This window comes from Eurosta solidaginis, chromosome 4, assembly GCF_040869045.1.
Source record: "Eurosta solidaginis isolate ZX-2024a chromosome 4, ASM4086904v1, whole genome shotgun sequence".
Classification (NCBI taxonomy): Eukaryota; Metazoa; Arthropoda; class Insecta; order Diptera; family Tephritidae; genus Eurosta; species Eurosta solidaginis.
In genome coordinates, this window is record NC_090322.1 from 72,825,296 (window position 1) to 72,844,297 (window position 19,002).

At 35.8% G+C, this 19,002-nt stretch overlaps 1 protein-coding gene across 5 annotated transcripts in view; it reads right to left on the reverse strand.

Annotated features, from left to right (window-relative positions):
• Atg9 (autophagy-related protein 9) overlaps positions 1-19,002 on the reverse strand; it is a 347,588-nt gene that overhangs the window by 171,651 nt on the left and 156,935 nt on the right. For 4 of the 5 annotated variants that reach the window (XM_067782081.1, XM_067782079.1, XM_067782080.1 and 1 more), the window contains one exon: positions 8,355-8,479. The exons of the other annotated variant lie outside the window; for it this stretch is intronic. In XM_067782081.1, coding sequence (XP_067638182.1) covers positions 8,355-8,479 — 125 coding nt within the window. The remainder of the gene's footprint in view (positions 1-8,354; positions 8,480-19,002) is intronic. 5 annotated transcript variants of the gene reach the window in all.

Here is a 19,002-nt window from a genome sequence, read left to right on the forward strand (position 1 = left end):
ACAAAATGGTGTCGGCGAGCGTGCGAATCGCACTTTAGTTGAAATGGCGCGTTCAATGCTGGTTCATGCTGGCCTCAGCTCGAAGTTGTGGGTGAAAGCAATTGCGACTGCAGGATATATTAGAAACAGGTGTCCATCAAAAGCTATTGGTAACAAAACTCCGTATGAACCCCGTTGGAACGGAAGAAAACCTTATATTGGTCATTTCCGCATATTTGGCTCAAAGGCAGTTGCTTTGAACAAAGTCCGTAAGGGAAAATTTGATGCTAAAGGTGAGAATTTGTTAATGGCGTATCGACTGTATAATGCTAAAACGCAGAATGTAATTGAGAGTCGAGATGTTCTATTTAATGAGAATATGCAAAAAGAGGCAGCTAATGACAGTTTCCAATTTTATATTGAGAACGCCGAATTTCAAAGTCCGAATCAAAAAGAAGAGAGCCAAGGTGAAGGTATTTCTGGTGTTGGTGAAAGTGATTGTGAAAATGTCCAAGAAGAAAATTTTGACACAGCGGAAGAAGACGAAGAAAGTGACGTATGTGCTGACAACTGCATTGAAGAAAGTGGTGGTACTCCAAAAATTGGTCCAGGTAGACCAAGACTACTTATTCGTGGTAATAGAGGTCGTCCCAAGAAACAGTATAATATTCTGAGTGTGCAGTAAATGAAGATATTCCACAGACCTATGCAGAGGCTATTTCCAGCACAAAATGTGAAGAATGGAAGCAAGCAATGCAAGTTGAATTAGCGGCACTTGAAAAAAATGGACCATGAACACAAGTTGCCACCAGGGGAGTCAGTAATTGGTTCTAACTTTGTGTACACCATTAAGCGAGATAAGGACTGCAATATTGTAAGATATAAGGCGCGCTTGGTAGCCAAAGGATGTTCTCAAAAATGGGATGTAAATTATAATGAAACATTTGCGCCTGTATGTAGATTTGAAACCATTCGATAGATTTTTGCTCTCGCTGTAGAGCTAAAATTATATATGCATCAACTTGACGTGACACGGCGTATATTAATAGCGACGTACGAGATACTGTTTTTATCAAACAACCGGAAGGTTTCGTTTGCGGCGATAATCCTCATAAGGTGTTGAAACTGAATAAGGCCATATACGGTTTGAACCAGTCAGGAAGGGAGTGGAATGCGAAACTGGACACCACTCTGCGTGAGATCGGCTTTATTCCTTGTAACAATGAGCCGTTCGTTTTTGGGAATGGACATTCAATGTGAAGGTGAGCGTGGTAATATAACGGTATGCCAGACATATTATATAAGGGAACTATTAAAAGAGCATGGTATTGAGAGCTGTAGACATGAAGCAACACCGCTTGACGCTGGATATCGAGTTGTGTGTAATAACGATACATGTAAGAAGGTGGATTTAAAGACTTATCAATGTTGGGTGGGTGCGTTGATGGGGCTAGGACTTACAACAAGACCTGATATTTTGCATTCAGTCGCGAAGCTTGTACAGCGTAGTACAAATCCACATATTGAACATGTGGCAGGAGTGAAACATGTATTGAGATATTTGGCCACAACAATCGACAAAAAGTTAACCTATGAAGCTACTGGAAAGGCTTTGATAGGTTATGTGGATGCTGACTGGGGTGGTGATCAGTCCGATCCCAAGTCAAATACGGGTTACGTTTTTTGTTTAGCAAATGGCCCAATTTCATGGAAGTCAGAAAAGCAGCACAGTGTCGCTCTTAGTAGTACGGAAGTGGAGTATATGGCGCTATCATCAGCAGTCAAAGAAGCGATTCATTTGAGGAGATTAATCATAGAAATCGGATGTGGCGAAGAAAGTACACCAACAACAATTTTGAATGATAATCTTAGCGCTCAGCAACTAGCAAAGAATCCAGTACATCACGCACGTAGCAAGCACATAGATATCAGATATCATTTCAATAGAGAAATCATAAAGAAAGGCGATGTTTCTTTGAACTATCTTTCGACTGATTCTATGTTAGCAGATATTTTCAGAAAAAAACTGTCAACAGGAAAACATTTAAAATTTGTACAATCATTAAATTTAAAATAATTATTTTATTGAGGAAGGGTGTTAAAAAATGTACCTATATTCTTTGTACTTGCCTACTTGAATTACAGTACTATAATTACAACTTAGTAAGTAATGTTTTTCCTGAATTATTTTTGTGCAAAGCATGGCGGAACGATACAAGGTGGCAGCATGGTGACATACCTACAAACATAAATGAAATTTCCATGTACTTTGTTTTTGTAAATTCTATGAACAAATGTCAAAATCATACTGCGCCGGAAGTTGATGTATCAAATCAAATAAAAAAGTTTATATTATAATCAGCTGCCCCATGCTGCCACCTTGTATCGTTCCGCCATGGTACAAAATTTATAAGATTTTTTCAGTCAATATAATTCATTCACTGCGTTTAAACAAATTGTTTCTCATTACATTATAACTAATATTTTTTATTCGAGCTCTAGGCCGCGCAAATATACATATAAATAAGGTCAAAAAACGGTTTCGTTTTATAGAATATTTGGATTTATTGTTGACGATACTTCGACTTCAGTTTCTACCAATGCTTATTCTAATTTTAGTCCTGAGTCCTAATTTTCAGTCCTGAAGATGACTTCAAACTGAATATCGACAACAATAAACTAAAATCATGCCAACAAACATGTGGATTTCATCATTGCGAAGGCCAACTCTGTTCTAGGTTTTATTCGTCGGAACTGCACCAGGCTCTCAGACCCTTATACTCTTAAAATGTTGTATATAACTTTTGTTCGCTCACACGTTGAATATGCAGTTTTTATCTGGAGGCCGTATAAACAGATATCAATAACAAGAATAGAAGGCATTCAAAAGGTGTTCATTAATTTCGCTTTACGGCCCCTCAAATTTGATACTCCCATTCCACCCTATGCATCCCGTATTATGGTACTTGACCTACAATCTCTCGAAACCCGTAGGTTAATCTTATCATTGACTTTCATGTTTAATGTTATTCATTGCACCATAGATTGTCCTTATCTTCTGGAAAGGATTACTTTTAACATTCGAAGGCGAAATCTTCGCGTCACCTAAATTTGGCAGTTGCAAGATCTATGCGAGAATTTAATATTCTATCTCAGAGTATTTCCCTTGATTTTTCCATGGGAAAACAAGCTTTTTTTAATATTTTAATCTCTAATTTTAAGTAGGTATGCTTTATTTACTACACCATTGTTATTAGTCTGTAAGAAATGTTCTTTCATAGATAGTATTGAATAAATGAAATTGTGACAGAACATCTTGTATCAATATAGGCTATTTATTGCGAAAAAAGTGCACAAAGTGAAACTTTATTTGCAGAGAAGTGCTTTGGCCAAACTTATAAAAGTAAAATAGTCAAATTTAAGTTGCTTTTCGAAAATAAAACAAGTTTTATTGAAAAAAAGGGAGGACGTAAAAAATTTGTGGCTTTAGCCAAAAAAATAAAACCGACTTCAGTGCCCTTCTTAAAATGAACTACACTTGGAGAACGACAAACTCAAAAGGTAATTTTCAAATTATAACTTATAAATGTATTTAATATTTTAAAATTTTCCGAAATTGTTAAATAAATTATAAATTAAAAATTGCTTCAAATAAATATTTTCAGACATTTAAAAGCAATGACGGCAATCCCGCTTAATTAATACAAATACAACTTATAAATTTCAAACTTTTTCATTATAAAACATATAACGATACTTATGTATGGATATGTACATATTTAGTCTATTTATTTAATCTTCTCAATTTCAGGTGACAAGCTTCAGTCGATTCCTCTATTGCCGACGAGCTACACGTCTTTGTTGACTATAACAAAAAACAAAAAGCAAGATTTATTGGATATGCTGCCCCTGATCAACACCGATTTTCATAACTTTTATAGACATTTACCAGCAGAAGGTCAATGCGAAGTCGACGCTGATTCGGACCTAGATGATAAAGAGCATACTTAATAATAATAATTATAATTCTTTTCTATACGTATGTATATGCAAATAGTAATTTAATATTATACACGATGTTTTTAAATTCTCTAATTAAAAATAAATGGAATATTTTCTTTATTTTAAAACAAATTCATTAATAAAATTAATTCAAAGATAAATGTCGTTTAAAAAAAAGCTTGTTTTGGCTTTTTTTTTTTTAATTGGCTTTCGTTAAAAAAACTTGTGTCACCATAGGACAAAAAAACCATGTCCTATTTTACAAAAATGAAATTTGAAAAAAACAGCTTGTATGAGGTGGGATGATTTTCTTTAAGGAAAGGCATTTGACAAAACAACTTATGTAGTGAAAGGTTTAATAAAGAAAAAACTGATTGAAGAACACTTCGCTAATTACCACTATTCAGTTTTAAGTGATTTTATCCTTTAAAAGTAAGTGTTCTTTATAGTGGAAGGCCCTAACAACGTTTTTTTGCTCTCATGAAAAGTTTGCATTTTTGAAACAGGTTATTTTGTCAAATGTCCACAGATATGTATGTAGTTTAAGAATTTAATGAACGCATCCTTCGGTCTCTTTTTTACTCAGCTGAGCAGAGCTCACAGAGTATATTAATTGTGTTCGCATAACGGGGTACGTAACGGCATAAACTAATCGAGATATATATAGACTTCTATATATCAAAATGATCTGGGTGAAAAAAGAAATTCATTTAGCCATGTCCGTCCGTCCGTCGGTCTGTGAACACGATAACTTGAGTAAATTTTGAGGTATCTTAATGAAATTTAGTATGTAAGCTCCTGTGCACTCATCTCAGATCCCTACTTAAAATGAACGAAATCGGACTATAATCACGTCACTAGGTGGGTTGACCTTATGACGCAGAATAGAAAATTAGTAAAATTTTGGACTATGGGCGTGGCACCGCCCACTTTAAAAAAAGTTTATTTAAAAGATTTGCACGCTGTAATTTGGCAGTCGTTTAAGATATCATGATGAAATTAGGCAGGAACGTTACTCCTATTACTATATGTGTTCTAAATAAAAATTAGCAAAAGCAGATGACGAACACGCCAACTTAAAAAAAAAGTTTAAAGTCAAATTTTAACAAAAAATTTAATATCTTTACAGCATATAAGTAAATTATGTCAACATTCAACTCCAGTAATGATATGGTGCAACAAAATACAAAAATAAAAGAAAATCTCAAAATGGGCGTGGCTCCGCCCTTTTTCATCTAATTTGTCTAGAGTACTTTTAATGCCATAAGTCGAACAAAAATTTACCAATCCTTGTGAAGTTTGGTAAGGGCATAGCTTCTATGACGACAACTGTTTTCTGTGAAAATGAGCGTAATCGGTTAAAGCCACGCCCAGTTTTTATACACAGTCGACAGTCTGTCCTTCCGCTCGGCCGTTAACACGACAACTTGAGCAAAAATCGATATATCTTTACTAAACTTAGTTCACGTACTTATCTGAACTCACTTTGTCTTGGTATTAAAAATGGGCGAAATCCGACTATGACCACGCCCACTTTTTCCATACCGAAAATTTCGAAAAATTAAAAAAATTTCATAATTCTATACCAAATACGAAAAAAGGGATGCAACATGGTGATTGAATTGGTTTTTTGACGCAAAATATAACTTTAGAAAAAACTTTGTAAACTGGGTGTGACACCTACCATATTAAGTAGAAGAAAAAGAAAAAAGTCTGCAGGGCGAAATCAAATGCCCTTGGAATCATGGCAGGAATACTGTTCGTGGTATTACATAAATAAATTAGCGGTACCCGACAGATGATGTTCTGGGTCACCATGGTCCACATTTTGGTCGATATCTCGAAAACGCCTTCACATATACAACTAAGGGCCACTCCCTTTTAAAACCCTCATTAATACATTTAATTTGATACCCATATCGTACAAACACATTATAGAGTCACCTTTGGTCCATCTTTATGGCGATATCTCGAAAAGGGCCAACCTTTAGAACGGCCCACTCCCTTTTAAAATACTCATTAACACCTTTCATTTGATACCCATATCGCACGAACACATTCTAGAGCCACCCCCGGTCCACCTTTATGGCGATATCTCGAAAAGGCGTCTACCTATAGAACTAAGGCCCACCCCCTTTTAAAATACTCTTTAATACCTTTCATTTGATAACCATGTCATACAAACACATTGCAGGGTTACCCTAGGTTCATTTTCCTACATGGTGATTTTCCCTTATTTGACAAAGGCTGAAGGAAAATCGTTCCAAAAAACGTCACCCTTGGTCTACAATTTCGGACTCTTATCGGACTCATAATTAAGAGCGCTTCGAAAATATTTCAGGGGTGATTTAAAAAAAAATGATAAAGAAATGCGTTTCAAATTTAACCAAATTTTCATATTTAAAAAAAAAATTCAAATAAAACGAATTGATAGCTGAAGAAAGATAGCAAAAGGCAAGTTGCTCCACTTTTTAGTATTACCATTTGTATGTATCCATGAAAAAGACAATTTTGTCTCCAAAGCTCTAAGCTGAGTATGGAATATTCGGTTACACTCGAACTTAGCCTTCCTTACTTGTTCTTCGTAGCATTGCTTAGAATAAAGGCAACTTCTCTGCCGTTGTTATGATAGGTTTAACGAGTTTCGATTTATGATTAGTAATATTTGTAAAATCATGTGGCTGCCGTGGTGTGGTAGTAGCGTGCTCCGCCTACCACAATGAAGATGGTGGGTTCAACTTCCGGTCAAAGCACATCGAAAATTCATAAAAAAGTTTTTCTAAGCGGGGTCGTCCCTCGGCAGTGATTTGGCAAACACTCCGAGTGTATTTCTGCCATGAAAAGCTTCTCATTGAAAATTCATCTACACGCCAATTTGTAGGAAAAATTAACACGAGCACGACGCAAATTGGAACAGAAGCTCGACCTAAAGTCTCTTCGGAGGTATTTATTTATTTAATTTAATATAAACACTTATTTATTTAATATTTTTAAAATTGATTTTATCACAAGTGGGCGGTGCCACGCCCATTTTCAAACATTTTTACAAATTTGATCAAGAGTCTCAATATCAGTCCACACATCAAATTTCAAGATTCCAGGTTTATTATTTACTAAATAGTCAGATTTATTGTGTTTTCCAAAATGTTATATGTCTAAATAAAAAGGGGGCATGGTTATCATCCAATTTCGCTCATTTTAAATAGCGATGGGAGATGAGTGTCAAGGAATCCATGTACCAAATTTCAGATATCACAATATTTACTCAAGTTATCATGTGCACAGACAGCCGGACGGACGAACATGGCTAAATCAATTCCTTTTTTCATCCTGATCATTCTGATATATTGAAGTCTATATTTTTCTCGATTCATTTATGCCATTACGATCAACCGTTATGTTACCGAAGTTAATATACTCTGCTTTGTAAGCACGCTGATGTTCTTCAGAAAGCATCGTTTATAATGTGGGACGCGTGCACAATGTCAACGAACTCAGCCGCAAACGAAATTAATAAAGCTATTTGTGAAAGAATAGTAACAGATTGCCAAATTTATAATCCTTTGACGAAGTGGCAGAAAAAGAAGACGTTGTTCACTATCCAATGGAGCTTCTTAACTCTCTCAGCCTCTCCAAAGCATCACCAATAATACTTCTGCGAAATCTCAAGGTTGCCAAATTTTTAATGGTACTCGCCTAAAAATCACGAAATTGATATCTAATATCCAACACGCGATCATTTTAACGGGCTCTGCAGTAGGCGAAGCAACAATGATTAAGCGGATACCAATGATACCCACCGATGTACCTTTTACTTTCAAACGAGACCAATTACAAAACTAGGCCACAAGCACAAACGTTTAACTATGCTGGCGAAGACCTTCTCACGGTCAACTATACATATGTCGCTGTGTCACGAAGTGTGGCACCACGGAACCAATCTTTTCTCATTCCTGGAATTGCTAATTAAACAAAGAATTGTTGTATATATTTGTGTAGCCAAGAGCTCGAACAAAAGTTTTTAATAAGCAACAACATTAAGGTTGGTAGTAAAAAAAAAAAAACAATTTTCTTATTATTTTTTTATGCGATAAATTTTCGGATCAGACATTTTTGGATCCGTTTCGTTGTGAGATTTTCTGATTGTTAACCTGTATTTCTTACCGAATCTTTCATATCAATGAAAACAGATTTTTAAAAGCTTTTATACTTAGCAGAGTATAATAACTTAGTTGTCATAGTTTCAAATGACAGGGTTATACTCTAGTCAACTTTAACTATAGTTTAAAATGGCACTGAAAAAAAACCATTTAGAGGGATAAGCGCCAATTAAGTAAGAAGGAAAAATGGTTTCTTACAAAGGTAACACATACCTCAAGATACGATGATATATATCTAGCTCCGTTAATTGTTCTTTATCAATGCACATATGCTGTTCCGATTGGACTTCTCTAATTTTCATTTTGACTTCATGCCATGTCGTATTGTCTAATTCTTTCTAAAATAAAATACGAGTTAAGCGTTGACCGATAAATAGGACGATTTTTCGGAGATATAAGCGATTTGCATTAAGGAAATGGTTTCATATTTTCGTTAGCTACACATTTTCATCCACATTTCTTCAGTACATGTAGATCGAATTTTAAAATTTTTATATTAGCGTGAGTTTATCAAATGTAAGCACAGGCAAATCGAAACTCAAATAAAATAATATAAAAAAAATTAAATTAAACGGTTTTATTGAAAACAATACTCACATTAAGTAATCATAATACTAAAAGCTAGAAAATAATTAGGTAGGTCCTAGGTACTAGTCATCACACTCCTCGAACGAAGAACGTCCCGGTAAAATATCTTTTTGGAACCCTAAAAGTACTAACTGGGACTTGTATTGTAGGAAGTTGGGAGAGCTATTGCCTGCACCGCCTGCCGTTAGTGTGGACCTGTCCGAATCTGGGATAGTGGTTCTGGTGGAAAAATTCACCTCGGCAATCAATAGCGCCTTTCAACTGTCCTGTCCGTTGAAAATTTACAGGGGGAAGGGCAAGCAGCCCTGGTGGTCTGATTCTCTTGACGACCTAAGAGCGTCCAGTAGGCGGCTCTTCAACAGAGCCAGGAGGAGTAAATTACCCTCGGATTGGGAGCTCTATAAGGTGAGTCTGAGGATTTATAAATATGAAATAAGGATAGCCAAGCGAGATTCATGGCGAAGCTTCTGCGAAAACTTAGAAGGCTGCAATGAATTCGCTTAGAAAAATACTGTCTAGGAATCCCGCCCCTCTGGGTTTTCTGGGAGATGATGGTGGGGACTGGACGATGAGTAGCGAGGAATCCCTAAAGCTTCTATTGGACAATCATTTTCCCGATGTCCCAGTTGCGCAGGGATCTTCGCCTGCATGGTCAGCGGTCGTTGGCCATGCAGGAATTCCTGCCATTCCACTACGGGAAAGTCAAATAACCTGGGCTAAAACTTCATTCAAGCCCTATAAGTCTCCGGGCCCAGATGGCATCATTTCTCCGCAACTTCAAAAGTCTTTGGGGATTTCCTGTCGCTGGTTGGCCATCATCTACACTAACTGCCTCAGGCTTAACTATATCCCGAAGTCTTGGCACAAGGTCATCTTTATTCCAAAGGCCGGCAGAAGCTCTCATGTATCACCTAAGGATTTCATACCAATCAGTCTCTAGTCGTTTCTTCTTAAGACGCTTGAGCGGTTAATTGACCTGTACCTACGGGAAAGGATTCCTCGGGGGTTGCTGTCGGCTTCACAGCATGCGTACTGCAAAGGCATATCGACAGAAAGGGCTCTCCATCCGATTGTAAAGCAAATAGAGTGGTCCCTAGTACACAAATAGTTTGCTGTGGGTGCCTTCCTAGATATCGAGGGAGCTTTCAACAATGTCTTACCGGGGGCAATCGAAAGAGCTCTGGTTGAATTTATTAACAAACTTCTATGCAGCAGAATTGTTGCAGCGGAGTGGGGAGGGACCATAATTGCGAGGGTATGCAGGGGCACGCCACAGGGGGTGTCCTATCTCATCTGCTCTGGGTTGTGGTAGTAAACGAGCTTCTTCTGGAGCTGGAGGCCAATGGCTGTCGGGTGGTTGCCTATGCAACCCTGCAACATCTGCGCACTCTGCGCTGTGTTCTGCGGGGCTACCTGGATACTGTGGCTAGGTGGGCTGAATCATGTGGATTGGAAGGGTACCGTTGGTACCTTCTGAGAGGGAAAAATATTTGGGGATTGTTTTGGACAAGAAATTGTCCTGGAGACCCAATGTAGAATATAGGGCCAGGAAGGCCGCGGTTGCATTGTACTGCTGCAGGAGGAGCTATCGGAAAGAGATGGGGACTCTCGCCAGGAGTAGAGTACACTGGCTTTATGAGATGGTGGTCAATTCTGCTCTATGGGGTGCTGGTCTGGTGGAAATGAGCTTTCTGACTTCGGACACTCTAGCCGTCTTACTACGTTCGGCTTTATCCCGGACAGGACGGACTATTGTATGCCGCTAACTGCTCCCTATACAACCTTCACCCCAGCCATTCCCCCGAGAGAGGAGTGGGGCAGAGGATTCATCTGGGGCAGGGGACCAGTTACCTTGTTCACGGATGGGTCGAAGTTGGACGGAAAGGTTGGTGGGGGGGTCTTTTGTCAAAAGCTAAATGTAAGCCGCAAGTTTAAGTTGGCTGATAACTGCAGTGTATTCCAAGCGGAAGTTGCTACGATTAAGGATACGGTGGATGAAATGCTATCCAGTGCTACTACGGTTAGGGAATTCGACATCTACTCTAATAGCCAAGCGGCTACCAAGGCCTTGAGTTCAACTACAGTGCGATCGAGGGCGGTTGAACCTCGCTTGCGATTGAACTATTTTACAATTAAGATTATCTGGGTCCCGGGCAACTGTCAAGCGGATCTCTTAGCCCGCATCTGAACCGGGTGAAGATGGCTGGGATGTCGGGATTCCGCTGGCCACCTGTGGTTTGCTCCTCCATAGCTGGGCCTCGAGTCAGCTCAGCAAACGTTGGGCGGACACCACCTCTTGCAGGGTAGCAAGATCTTTCTGGCCGAAAGTGGATGGCAGCAGGTCTGGTTCACTAAGGCTCACCTATCAATGGTCATTGGGGTTTTCACAGGGCACTGTCCCATGGGTATCCATGCGGTACGTCTCAATACACTGGAAACTCCATCCTGCTGCATCTGTATGGAGGATGATGAGGTGGAATCATCAAATCACTTTCTGCTTGATTGCCCAGCTTTTGCCAGAACTAGGGGAAAGTACTTCGGTCGCGACTCACTTGGATCTCCCGAGGATTTATCCAAGGTTGAGATCGGTATCATTGGGAACTTTATTGTTGCTGTGGCGTTCCAAAAATGGAAGCCTTCTTCGTGTGCCGCCATGTGGCGTTACCTTCTTAAATGCTGCTTGTTTTTGGAGGGCGCCGCCTCCAAATTGTTGCCGCTTTCAGGGTGCCAATCATTATATTGTTCGAGGGGGCCTTCTCCGCCAGAATATCAGACGTATTTATTATTTTCAATAAAAAAAACGAAAGACCTTAAGTGTTTATTTTAGCAGTTTTTATTTATTCACTAAATTCAACTCTCCACGATGTTGGTCAAAAATGTAATGGCCGCTCGTATTTTTTATTTCTCTTTTTCTTTTCTTTGTGTGACGTTGGCTGCAGTTGCACTTGCCATGCGTGTTGCCACTGCGTGCGCCTGTCAAGTACAACTAAAGCCCCAACCACATAGGATGCTTTATTATATTTTTGCTAATGCTAAATCATCCTTCCTTTGAAAAAATAAGAATTTGACAAATTGATCATTTTTGCCACATTCTTCTTTTTTGCATTCTATATAATTAATTGGTTCGAATGAACGAATATATTAGGGTGTACCTTCCTTTTGAATTCGTTTATTAGAAGCAATTTTAAATTTTTATTGTTATCTAAACTTTACATTAGGGTTTTGAATTTGCGTTTTGTTTTTTTTTTTTCTCTTTTATGTACATATATAATTCAGATTGTATGAATTTCCTCTTCTTACATTTATATTAACATATATATTAAGAAAAATTTTACAAATTGTGCATATTCAATTTAGTATAACGATTTGGTTTATATTAAATTTTTTCATTTTCATAGGAAAATAAATTTCTTAGATACTATTTAAATAGTTACCATTACATTATACATTAGTGATTATTTTTTTGGTTCTGTCATTTTTGATAATACAATTTAACTTTGAATTTTCATTTTTTTGCTTTTACATTAGAAAAATATAAGTATATACATTTTAATTTATTTTTTTATTCAAGATTTTTTTTTGTGCCTTCTTGGCTATTTAACAGTGCTTATTTACCTCACAATTAAATTATTAGAATATTTTCGATTTTTTTTTTTTTTATAAAATATTACTTTATTTTTATAAGTCGCTTTTTGTGTACTTCTTTTCCTTTTTATTTGTTTCATCAAAAATTGTTGCATTAGACCCGTCTATTTTAGTTACCGTAAATGGACCTTGGTATATATTTTCGTGTTTTTGATGAGGCTCTTTTTGTAAAAGAACCTTGTTGCCTACTTGGATAGATAACGGACGTGCCGTGTTATCAAAATGTGTTTTAGCCTGAATTTTATGCTTATTTATTAAATGTTTTGCCAATTCATGTGATTTTTGCATTCTAAATTTGACTTCTTTACTATAGTTTTCCACGTTATAAATGGGATCTATTTGTTCTTTTTTTAATTCGTGTGGCAATGTAGCCTTTTTCCCAAATACTAACTCAAAGGGAGTAAATTGGTTATTGAAAGCTGTATGTGTTGTTGTGTTATGGAAAAATGTGAAGTATTTCAGGTATGTGTCCCAATCGGAAAGTGTTTCATCTAGGTATGCCCTTAAATATTAATTAAAAACTCTATAATTTCTTTCAACTGAACCAACCGTTTCATGGTGGTAGGCCGTTGAAAAATCATGTTTAATATTTAAAAGTTTGGTTAATTCGAAAAATACTTCATTTTTAAACTCTGTTCCTAAATCAGATCTAATGGATTTCATTATTCCGTAATTTAAAATGAAACTGTCAAAAATTGCTGATGCTACTGTTTTAGCTGATTTATCTGGTATTGCAACTGTTACCAGATATTTAGTTAAATCACAAATCATGGTAACTGCGAACCTGTTACCATATTTTAATTCTGGTAAAGGTCCTATTGTATCTATTATTAAAATATCAAACGGTTTGCAAGGTGTAGGTGTAATAACTAATTGTTCTTTTGTTTTAGGTTTCGGTTTATTTAAAAGACACTTATTACAATTTTTAACGAATTTAGCTATATCACGACTCATATATTTCCAATAGTATTTAGTTCTCAATTTTGCATATAGTTTTTTCGTACCGCAGTGTCCGCCTAGAAGTGGGTCATCGTGAAAAATTGTCATCAGTTTCTGTTTTTTGTCGTTCTCTGTTACCGTTTCTACTGGGTCTGTTAGTATAACTTGTAAACTTTTTAAAATTTGATTTCCTCTATCTTTTAAATTTGTGATCGTGAAATATTTGAAAAATATATCATTTTTTGGCCATTCTAACTGCTTAATCTTGTGAATGTCGGCTACTTTTTCAAGCCTCAAAAGTAACTCATCTAAATTCGTTATTTCGTTGGCATTCGCAAAATTAAGTAACTCGATTTTTTTGTGTTTTAAATGTGCACATAGTTGAAAATTTGAAATTTGGTCGCTTTTATCGTAGGTTATTTGTGTTTTAACTCGCGGTATTTTCTTAGAGAAGTCATACGAAAATTTGTCGTAAACCTGTACTGCCTGTATTTCACTAGTTTCGTCTGTCTTGGATTTGTCGTCATTTTGTGGTTTTGTCTGTCTTGACTTTGACCTTTTTGTAACTGCTAAAACATGTTTCGTCGACTCTTTTATGTCGTCTATCGTTATTTGTGAAAGCGCGTCAGCCACAACGTTCGATTTGCCTTTAACGTATTCTATTGTAAAATTATATTCTGCAAGTTCTAATCTTATTCTTGTAAGTTTGGATGACGGATCCTTCATATTAAAAAGATAAACTAATGGTCGATGGTCAGACTTTACTATAAAATGTGTACCGTAAACGTACGGACGAAATTGTTTAATTGCGAAATATATTGCTATAAGTTCTAACTCAATGATAGATTTTTTCTGTTCTGATTTGTTAAAAGATTTTGAAGCAAAACAGATTGGTAAGTCAGCATTTTCATGCTTTTGACTTAATATAGCACCGCATCCAACTTTTGAAGCATCAACTATGAACTCTTTACTAAAGTCAGGATACTGTAAAATTTGAGGAGACATTAGAGCTAATTTTAATTTCGAAAAAGCAACTTCATAAGCTTCGTCCCAAACAAAGTCCACTTTTTTCTACTTAAACGATTGAGAGGTGCTGCCAGCAATGCGAAAGGCGACAAAGCGCCGAACGGCACCTTTGTCAGTAGGCTTTGTATATTTTTTAATCGCATTTATTTTAGAATCGTCTGGCAGAAATCCTTTCGAGGAACATTTGTGTCCTAGGAAAGTTACCTCGGAACGAAGGAAATTACATTTGTTGGGATTCAGCTTTAAGTTGAATTTTCTACAAGTTTCAAAAATTTTCTCTAAATTTTTACAATGATGTGTCTCGCTACACCCTATGACGATAATATCGTCGATATACATGAATGCTTGATTAGGCGCGATGCCTGAAAATGCTAGTGACATCATACGCGAAAATGAATTGGGTGCTACATTTAAACCAAAAGGTAAGACTTTCTACCTAAAAACTCCTCTATCAGTACTAAAAGATGTTACGTCCCTGGAGTTAGGATGCAATGGAATTTGATGGAAACCAGAAAAAAGATCTAAAGTTGAAAAATATTTTGCCCTACCAAGGTTGTCAAGTATATCGTCCACGCGTGCTAACGGAAATTTGTCAGCGATAAGCTTTTTATTAACCGCTCTAAAATCTGCGCACATACGATATGCCTTTTGACCTGTGGGATCTTTTTTTGGAACTAAAATTAGTGGGCTATTGTAATTTGAACACTTGGCTCTATTAAATCGTTCTGCAGTAAATTATCAACCTGTCTATTTATTTCTTCCCGTTGTGAATAAGGCAAACGATAGTTTTTAATGTAAACCGGATTTTTGTCAGTCAATCTAATTTCTGTTCGTAAAAGTTGTTAAGAGTCATACGGTCCGTTTTTAAAGCAAATACATCGGCATATTTTAGGCATAAATCAAGCAATTGACATTGGTCATATTTTGGCTTTTGTTTTTGTAGAACACTTTTTAATTCTTCCAGACGTTTTGTATTTTCTGAAGTTTCACTGATTTTGTATACGTTGAAGTTGGTAATTTCTTCGGTTACTATATTGCATTTGTTGACATATTTTACCTCATCGGTTATATTTAAGACTTTTATAATTGGGTTATTTGTGTCAACAATGCACTTTGCGGTAAAAACACCACTACAAATTTCTTGCGCGTCTAAAAAACAGGATTTTTATATTTTTTCAAATTAAACAGCCGATAAACTTCACATCTTGGAGGAATCACTAAAGTGTCTGTGGTCATTCCATGTAAAATTTTTATACTATGAGTTTCTGTAACAATGCTAATTGTTATGCTATTGTTTGCATAGTCGATTATGCACTAATATGTTTTTAGAAAATCCTTGCCGAGTATGCCGTCCGAAGGTATGTTAAAATCGTCACTTACTACGTGTAATTTATGCGGAATGAAAAAATTTTATGCAATTAAATTTGTATTTACTGTACCTAACGTTGAAACCGAATCTGTTGTTACACCTGTTATGTTAATAATATCTTTACCATTAATTTGAACTCTATCTGTTAAACTTGAAAATTTAATTAAGGAAATATCAGCTTGAGAATCTACGAGAAAAGTGCATGGCTTATAAGAATCACTACATTTTAATTCGATGAAATCGGAATAGTTGAGATTCAAACAGTAAACAGCGTTTTTAGGAAAGTTTTCATCTAGTATTCTAGCTCTTGCTCCCCCAGTGTTCGCTCCTGAGGGGCATCCGCGTTTAAAGCACGCACATTAACATTATTACTCGCATTTCCACGTCTGTTACTATTGTTTCCCCGAGAACTAGACCGATTGCCCGAATTATTGTTATTAGAATTATTACTGTGGCCTCTTCTACTATTGTTATTAAACCTATAACTGTTTCCATTATTATTGTATCTGCTGTTATTGTTATTGAAACGGCTGTTATTGTTATTGAAACGACTGCTATTGTTATTGAACTTATTACTGTAATTATGTCCCCTAAATCCGCCTCGAAAACTATTTGGCCTATTAACACGCGACTGAAACGCTAGCAATTGACGTTCTTTAACCTCATTATTACGCTCTACTATCATTTTTGCAACTACGTCCTTTGAGTCGCTGAAAGTAGTTGATGCTAAAATTGACTTTACTAATTCTGAACGAGTGTTCAGCCTACATACGTTAACTGTTTGCTCTACAGCCATTTCGTGAGCTTTCGCTTGCGTCATACCTTCAATGATCAGGGAACGCTCTAATGAGTCTGACAATTCTTCAACACGCTTGGCAAATTCCGAGTAGTTATTGTTTACCACATGTAAAGACGCGATTTTACCCGCGACAACTTTTGAATTGTCGGGTTTAATTCTACTTCGTAACGCGGCTTTAATTTGACTAACGGAATTTACCTCAGTTGGAATTGCTTCGCGTGCTTTACCCTCGAGTTTCGATTTTAGAAACGATATGAAAGTACCAGTTAAATTTTCATCGGCGAACTCTTCAAGTAAGTCAATTTTGTCTATAAAGGACTCAAGTGCTAACGGATCGCCGCTGTAGTTTTCTCTAATAGAAGTAGCACACATGGTAATGAAAGATCTCTTTTGCTCGAGTGTTGCCATGATTTGATCGTTAAGATCTGAAGCTGAATTAGAAGAAGTTGAGGCAATGTTTGGACTAATTGGATCGTTAAGGTCTGGGTTTAAGTTAGAAGAAGTTGAAGTTAATTTTGCACTATTGGAATCGTTGAGATTTGACTCCAAATTAGAAGTTAAATTTTTGCTAGAACAATCTTCGAAGCCTGGGAAATCTGCTGACAAAGATAATTTATTTTCCTGTTTTGTGACTTTTTCGGTCGACGATGAAGTTAAACTTTCCTAGCTTGACGTTAATTTATTGGAATCTGGTTCTGAATCTGAAGTTTTGTGAACTCGCTTCCTATCTCTAAGGTTGTACATGTAGTTATAAGAAGAGCAAAAAAATTAATTTTAAACTACTATGAAATTAATGAAGCACTTATTTGAATGTATACTTGAAGCTGAAATGGTGAAAGGAAAAAATTGGAAAGGGAACTGGTTTACAGTGAATTGTCGCTAACGAAGTATTTGTAATTTACTGGAGAATCTAATTCAAACAAAAATATTGATACTAGAAAGCTGAAAGAAGAAATTGAATTTAGAATGGGCTCAAAAATTTAAAAGTATGAATGGCAAAAATCTCAGTAATGTGGTAATCACGGACGCACCGCTTTGTTTAAAAAAAAATCTCATTTGGTTTTTCACGGAACCACCGTTTATATCAAAAAAATCTGAATTTGTTTTCCACAAACCAACGTTTACATCAAAATTCCAAAATTTATATATTACACGTGAACTGCTTATCTAGTTCACTTATATAGTGAAAAATGATTTTTTTTGGAGAATGTAAGTATTAAAAAAACTGAAGTATAATGAAAATTTGAGAAATGGAAATACAGACATGTGAAACTTTGAGTGAAAGATGTGTGAAATGATTTGAAAATTTGAAATTAAAATTGAAGCTTGAGAGTATGGGAATTTGTAAAATGAGTTGAGAAGCTTTTAAATTAGAAATTTGAAAATAATAAAAATTTGAAGAAAATGTGGATTCGTAAAATGAGTTGAAACTTGAGAAAAAAATTTAAATATAAATTTGCAAATGTTGAATTTTATAAAATGGTTCGAAAATTTTAGAATTGTTGAAAACTGAAAAAAGTATTAATTGATAAGTTTATACGGACGCACCGCTTTAATCAAAAATGTATTTGGTTGTTCTAGGGTACCACCGTGTTAATCAAAATCCAAAAAAATTTATGTATGTACGTAAATGTGTGTATGTAGAAAGAAAAAAATTTACACAAAAACTACATATACATATGTAAGTAATATACTTAAATGCTGCTTCCGAGGTTCTGCCTAGCCGTCGCTGCTTTTTCTGCTGCGCTGCTGCCCCGATGTTGGTCCTGCTGCTGCTACTGCGCTGCCAGTATTATGCTCTGCTGGTGTTGTTGCTGCTGCTGCATATATGTAGATATATGGCGTGGTTTTCTGCCGTTAGGTGAGTAGAGGAATGCCGTTGTTAATGTCGATGCTTGGTGGTACAGTTGCCCTTAAGTAGGCGAAATAAGTTTTCCGAATTATAGATCTTATTATTTCCGTTTCTTTAATTTGTATTATCTCTGCTTCTTTTAATGTGTATTTGCAGTCGTAGATTTAGTTCTAAAATTTTATTATTATTTCTCTGTATATCTTTGAAAGTATTTCGTTAGCCAATTTTATTACGTCTGTATTTTGTTATAAATTCGAAGATATTTTATTAGAAATTTTTATTATTTCCGTTTTGTTATAAATTTTAAAATGTTGTATTTTCTTTTGTGTTATATAGTTGAAAATATTTGTTAGAAAAATTGTATTAATTCCGTTTTTTATTAGATTCGAAATTATTTTATTAGAAAAATTTTATTACCACCGTTTTGTTATAAATTTTGAAAATGTTCTATTAGAATAATTGTTACCTCTGTTTTTGTTATAATTTGAAAATATTTTGTTAGAAACCTTTTTATTACTTCCGTTTTTGTTAAATAAATTTAAGTTATTTTATTAGAAAAATTTTATTAACTCTGTATTGTTATCAAGTTGAAATTATTTTGTTAGCTATCTTGTTCACTGTACCACCACTTTCTTTCACTCTA